Source organism: Ischnura elegans, chromosome 2 (assembly GCF_921293095.1).
Source record: "Ischnura elegans chromosome 2, ioIscEleg1.1, whole genome shotgun sequence".
NCBI classification, from domain to species: Eukaryota; Metazoa; Arthropoda; class Insecta; order Odonata; family Coenagrionidae; genus Ischnura; species Ischnura elegans.
In genome coordinates this window covers 105,571,750-105,578,470 of record NC_060247.1, presented here as the reverse complement: position 1 = coordinate 105,578,470, position 6,721 = coordinate 105,571,750, and the positions used below count along the sequence as shown (strand labels likewise).

The window sequence follows — 6,721 nt, the reverse complement described above, 5'->3', positions numbered from 1 at the left end:
TGTAGGAATCTGACCCAAACTTCCTGTGAGGCTATATTCATACACATGACACAACCTAACCATGGGGCATCACTATAGACACATGTCACAAAACCTTTAACATCTTCGAGAGGCAATGTTTCTTGTGGAATATTTGTTTCATACTTTTCACGGGTTGTGTCTGTTGAAACTTCTTTGTTAGTTATTCATTCCTTGTTCCTGGAATTAAAATATGAAAAGTTTGAGTCACAGGTATTGGTCTTGGTCTTATTTCTTCATATCGAGTGCTCCCATTTTCCATTATTTCTTTTTGACACACATAAATATAGTTCATATTCTTATTATTGTCTGTTGCTCAGACAAACAATAGGGTGGTTTCCTATTATTTTCTTATAGCTTAAATTGAAACTTTATTACTCCTGGAGTACATATTTCACGCTCTTAGATTTTTAAATGATGATATCTATTTTTCGCGATAAAATGAAGTGAATATTTTCAAGCCTGCTAAAACGAGAAGGCTAAGTATGAATGCTGGGAAAAGCCTGTGTGATGTCTGGCTGCTGCTGTGTAAGGCCACCTGGGTGCAAGGCTATAAACGCCACTATGATGCTTGCTGCCGAGTATGGTGGTAGCACAGAGTAGTGGCACAGCGAGTGGGGGGGGGGGGGTTTGGGGATGAAAGCCAGGGCTCAGAGAAATTTTCAAGTTTAATCCATTTTACTTAATTGTATTGGTATTACTAATAGAATAGTGTAAGGATTAATAAAATATCCCACAGAAAGCTGTAAACTCAGCATTTTGAATCATTTATCTTAAAATTCCACAATTTATTAATCTCGCACCTGCCGCTTATCCTGGTGGGCACTCCATACCCCCACACACCCCGGTATTAGTTGCACCTAAACCTCCTCCAACCTTAATTCCTAGCTGTGACCCTGGCGTAGAGTACCCTGCTAGCAGGTAGTGCTTGGCTTAAATAAGGATTATTAATACCCTATCAAACGAAGGTAACTTTCCGACCTTAGCCAGTTTTAATAGGTGATTATTAAGAGATGTTTCCCTGAGCTCTGTGGTAATCATTGGTAATCTCAGACGATTTAAAACTCCTGACCATTCGTATAGAATCTAGGTCCCTGTGATGCCATGTAGAGTGGCATCGCATGGGCATCAATCTAGCCTTTTTCAAATGAGGTTAAAATTGACCATTGCCATTCGTCTAAACTGGGATTTGTAAAATCAAATACAAACTTGTGTACAAATTTTTCATAGGGGATATTACTTTCAATCATAATTCAATAATTATTTTGTTCCTGTTTGCAATTAAGCCATCCGAGGGGGTGTAAGCTCCCCGATTACGGGGCTGCCCACATTGCAAGGCCACTGTTTTATATCATCGGATGGCATTTTATGGTATATGCATATTATCAGTTAAAATAAAACTTTTTTAAACTTTGCACATGTGGCTTAATTATTTATTAATTTATTCTCGTACCACCAAAAACGGCTCTATTTACGGCCTTTTACCTCATGCTTGGCAGGCGAGGACTTTACCCCTCCACCACCGAGGCTGGCGACAAAACAACAACTTTGTCTTTACAACAAATTGAAAGGTATCTCGAGATATCTTTTGCACACCCCCCCTTGAGTTTTTTTTCTGTATGTGCTACTCAAGGTTCTTAGACTGTACTTACTTTAAGAACCTTGGGTGCTACTGCCCTGCATAGTGCTGGCGCCCTCTGGCCATGGCCGTTCACCGCTGTAAGAAGGGATCTAACACGGTCCTCGCGTACACTGAGATGGGTAAAGATCATTTGATATGTCGATATTATACATCCTTTTTCGATAAATTCAGCACCCGTGGGTAAAATTTTTGTGCGAGTTCACGGGGGATCCATCACCTCATCCACCCTAATTGTCAACTCCAGAATTCATCTCTAATTTTTGATAAAAAAAATAAGATTAATGCAAGTACAGTTGATGAACTAGCATTTAAAATAAGAAGTTTGGAAGAAAGAAAACAGGAATTCAATTGAAAACTTTTTATACATTTTTTAACCTAGTTGAATCGGTAGACGAAATAAGAAGACAATAAAGTTCCTAAAAGGAGAATAAATGTGTAAGCGGTAAATCAAATTTCGCTCGTGCGGTTCGTTGTCGCACTTCTCTTGTTTACGTAGCGATTACGAATACATACAAATATTAACTACCGTTAACTACTTTTCTCTGTAAGGGAAAAGGTGATTAGAGATTCAAATTCCCATGCGAAATAGAAAATCATATTCTTGAAATCCCTATTCTTGCACGGCTTAACATTACGCAGGATAAGTTGTGAGAAATATTGGAGAAGAATCGCGTCAAAAATCGTTGCGTTTAATTTAAACTCGTTTTGGTTGGCACTTTAGGGGATTAAATCATTCCCTCGGTCGACTGCCTATTGAAAAAATTAATAAAATAACATAAAGGCCCAGATGAGTCCAAATTCTTACATTATTATAACACCAAAAATGTCGACATAGCGTGAAACAAGAAACATTAAATTGATCTCACCTGAAATAATTATCGTAGGAACACCTAAGCTTTACATTGAAATATATTCTTATTTTTTGCTATCCACGATATTTACTTCATCCATTGACAAAACGGTATTTTCTTCTAATTCTCACTGTAATTTATATTCAGAATTTTCCTCTGTATTATATTGAAGCTTTATATCTCTTCCGACGAAAGTAATATGGTGAAATAATAATGCTAATTTAACTACTGTAAGCATCGAACAAAGACGATTAGGGAACATTTAGTTCAATTTCGGTAAGTTAAACGTAGTACATCCATAGCATTTCCGATAATTTATACCAATAGGGTTGTTCACCATATTTTTTTTATTTAAGAAATCGAAAGATCGTGCTTCAGAAGGAGCAATGACAATAATATTATGCTATTTTCTTCATTGTACATGTTTAGAGAAGGCTTTAAACAGTGACAAATTTTACCTTACGCCAAAAAGCCCTACTTCCATCTTGAATTGATGTGTGACGTCACAAGCCTGTAGATGCCCTACTGCAGTGTTGTTGTGTGGCTCAGCAGGGTTATTCCACTTTTTTTCAAGATCTCCAGCGTCTGCCGCCAGATCAGTGTTTAAAGAAAATCCAAATTTATCCTTTAATAAGAGTAATAATAATCAAAATTACCCTTACTTGTACATATTTATTGCTCATCATATCATAATAGCACTACAACGTACACATTTCACGAGTTGTCTTTTTGATACATATAATCAGTATATTCCGAATCAACTGATTCAATGAAAAACTTGACTCACAATAAATATAAAACACTAATAAAACATGGTAATCGGTTTCCCAATCACTCTGCACACGCTAAAAGAATTTGCACTCCTTGAAGTTCGAAAGATTCTCCACACCTCACTTCTCACTCATCACTAACGACTTAGAATCAGTTTACGTTATTTCACATTGACATTTCGAGGACAATGAAATGAATAGGCTGAAACAAATAGCTAAACCGGTTATTGTAACATCAAAAAACCTCGAATTTCACTATTACTCTTACCATAACCAAAATATGATCAAAACAAAAACAAACAACAGCGCAACGAAATTCGTGAAATGTAAACACTCGTGAATGCTCAAAATGAATAGGTAATAAAATCAAACGGAACTTAGAAGCGAACAAACGATTGAAAATTAATATGCGTTCGATGTATCCCTAAAGCACAATTAGATCAAATATGAAACATATCCCCTAGGCAATAGTTAGATACCTTAGATCGAAATGTATAGGGTTGATTGAACTAGCATGGAAGAAATAAATAATTTCGTCGAAGCAGTTACATTCACAACTCACTTCACTCTTTACTTCATCGTCTATATGCAATCATTCACTTAAGGGTACATTAAGGGCACAAATTGTGTTCACTTGCACTAGAGGCACAATGAAAGTTCACAGCACGTAGTTTCCTAGCAAATGCAGCTATACAAAACTTTCAATTCCTGTCAACGCTACATACGTTGCCTGCCTAACTTGAAGAATGGATTTCATGTCGCCTTGATCCATCCGGAAGCTTCATGCACAACATAGGCCATTTCAAAATAAGGAAAAACCTTGGCAAATGTCCAGTCGGCATGCAGAGTACTCAGCTTGGCATCGAGCGATCGAGGGTACAGGCCAGCCGTACAGGCTTGTGTCGTCATCACCTCTATTTCAAGATGGCCGACCGTTTTTGGCGGCGTTTAAAATTGTTCGAATTTTGATTGCTAATAATTCCATCATTACTTTTTCAACGCATCTGTCATTCATCCCAATCGAAATGAAATTACATCAGAAGTGATATACATTCGTTTTTTTAGACCTTTCTGGTAGGCTTGAACAACCCTATTACCCCTATCAATACAATATATTTTGATAAAACATACCAGCCAATCCAAACACGCGATTCCTCTGTGACGTCAAAATTACGACTTCTGCGCGTGGGCTGTCACACGTGGTAGGATTGGCGGGCGACCGTGAAATAGTAGGGGTGAGTACTCCCTTGTTATTTTTGCTGTGTGGTTAGTTTTGCTTTGCATGACGTTCGAGTTAGATGTATGAGTGTCCATTGCAATCAGAAATTGAGTTAAGACCCTGCATTATCAGCATTAAAAGCTATAATTTTGATTAAATATGCGAAATCCCAAGATGGCCGCCTGGTGTGTAGTAGCTGTCCGTGATCGCGGCTGCTGTGGCCGCCACCTTGAACGGTGTCCCCCGCATAACAAAACACAAGAAATGATCCCTTTCCTGATGATACTTTCCGTTTTCCAAGTTGTCATTGGCTTCTATGATCATCATTTCACAGTTTAAAATACATATTCTCCTTAAAACACGATTTGTTTTACTGTAGAACGTAATATAACGTACTCCCACCCGCCGCGGCTGGGAGGGTGCGTCGGGTCGTAGCGTGATAGAGGCTGGGCGGGTGTCGGCGTTACCCGCCGCCATCGCTGGGTAGGCGGCGGGCGGGGCGGACGGGAAGCCTCTTTGCACACTGCATCTACCGAGTCGATGATGTTGCCGGGCGGACGGTTGGCCGTCCGGCGGGGGTCCAAGGGGCTGGTCTTGGGTCTGCTCTCTCCTATTCGCCGATTGCCCTGCTTCGGCTGAGTTGACTGGGCCGAGGAGTTAGCGTCCGGGGAGAGTTGTGCCGTTGGTCGGGTAGCTAGATTCGGTTGGCTGGCAAAGTTCGAGGAAGTAAACTGTATTTCGTGTTGAAAATTCTCATTTATTTTCACTGTCTGGTGTTTCTTACTTTCATCGTTTACAAAATGTCGGGGTTTTGACTTAGGTGTTGCCGATTTATCTTGTTTTAGACTGAACGAAGTCAAATCGACTGATATAAACAGGGAATGTAAGTATGCGGAGCGAACCCAAGCTTCAGAAATTTAAAATATTTCAATTTCTACTGATAAGACTGGGCTAAGCCAAAAGTGTACCAAAATAATGATATTTCGTATCCAATGAAAATGTTCCTATTTTAATTTAGTAGAAATATCTATCGCTGAGGCTGTTATATATCTTAATACTGTTTATGCTGTAAACATTGTAGTACTCAAGGAAGTTAGTTAACTCAAATCTCATAAATGTTAATTTATTTTCTGTTATGTTTTGCATTCGAAAACATCACAGAAACTGTAGTTTGTAGCAGGGGCTTTAATAGTCGTCGTTTAATGTTAATTTTAAATGAAACTGTGGGAAATATAAGAAAAATGTTGGCGATTTTCGAACGTTGATACTTTCATTAAATCGGTACTTTTCTTTTTCAGTTTAAAAATGGTTTTAGACCGCAAGAAACGATCGGCTCCTCAGCCGTCGGAAGCGTCAGAGATAGTTGCTAAAAAGCACAAAGGAGAAGAATCTCGTGTCCCTCCTCCTTTACCGGTGAATGCCAAAGAAGGCAAGGAAAGCAAAAGCAAGAAGAAGGGGTCGGACAAATCACGGCCTGTTAAAGTGGAACGAGTGGAAGAAGTGGTGGAGGATGCTGTTGTTCCCGTGAAACAGGAAAATAATAACGGTAAGCTTTAATTTCAGATGCCACAGTACTGTCACCTCCCATTTTCATTAGCTGTGGAATCAATGGTATTTTATCAACAGGTTAAAGTACATTTAACATAGAAATTATCTCTTAAGGACTATTCAATTCATAATTTGTACGTTGCAATCAAGATTTTTATCTTCTCATAAATACAACAACTTCTTTAAAAACTTTACTTTCTCACCAAAGATTTTTGAACCTGGATTTAGTAATTTGCTCCAGAATTCTTTACTTTTTAGTTTTGAATGGGATTGTTTTTTTTTTACCTTGAAATACCTACCAAAGTAATGAAAAATAATTTTTTATTACCTTGGTAGTTGCTCCTTATACCCTATTATTGCAGTATTATAATTTGCAAACTTTTTCATTGGTTATAAATGTTTAACCATGTACTGGCATTGTGATTCCTTGTTAATAAAGACTTCTTTAAGCCATGATCTCTTTTACTTGGTTTTTCAGACATTCCATCATGGCCCGAAGATCATCTATGGGAACTCATGAAAAGAATGGAAGCATCAATTCCAGCTCGTGATTCTCTTCGTTTTGATTCTCGTGTTGAGAAGCTGGATTGGGAAGAGGTAAGATCTATCCCTGTTCATTAATTATGTCAATTGAAATTTAATAGGACTGCTCATATCCGTTCTATGCTTAGCC

General features: G+C 38.3%; 1 protein-coding gene and 1 long non-coding RNA gene across 4 annotated transcripts in view; one reads left to right on the top strand and one right to left on the bottom strand.

Moving 5' to 3' along the window:
• Window positions 1–129: 129 nt before the first annotated feature.
• LOC124174113 lies at window positions 130–2,830 on the bottom strand. 2 transcript variants are annotated; one of them, XR_006868865.1, is made up of 3 exons: window positions 2,527–2,830; window positions 1,671–1,913; window positions 130–198 (listed from the first exon to the last, which is right to left on the bottom strand). It is a non-coding gene; the product is annotated as an uncharacterized LOC124174113 (long non-coding RNA). The 2 variants fall into 2 exon arrangements; XR_006868864.1 differs by lacking the exon at window positions 1,671–1,913.
• A 1,613-nt stretch (window positions 2,831–4,443) lies between these two features.
• Window positions 4,444–6,721, top strand: part of LOC124154309 (nucleolar transcription factor 1-A-like) — a 34,784-nt gene continuing 32,506 nt past the window's right edge. Inside the window, exons 1-3 of one of the 2 annotated variants that reach the window (XM_046527956.1) lie at window positions 4,444–4,516; window positions 5,799–6,046; window positions 6,527–6,645. In XM_046527956.1, coding sequence (XP_046383912.1) covers window positions 5,806–6,046; window positions 6,527–6,645 — 360 coding nt within the window. In that variant the 5' untranslated portion in view covers window positions 4,444–4,516; window positions 5,799–5,805. Of the gene's footprint in view, window positions 4,517–4,582; window positions 5,384–5,798; window positions 6,047–6,526; window positions 6,646–6,721 lie in introns of those variants that run through there. The other variant, XM_046527955.1, reaches the window with a different exon arrangement.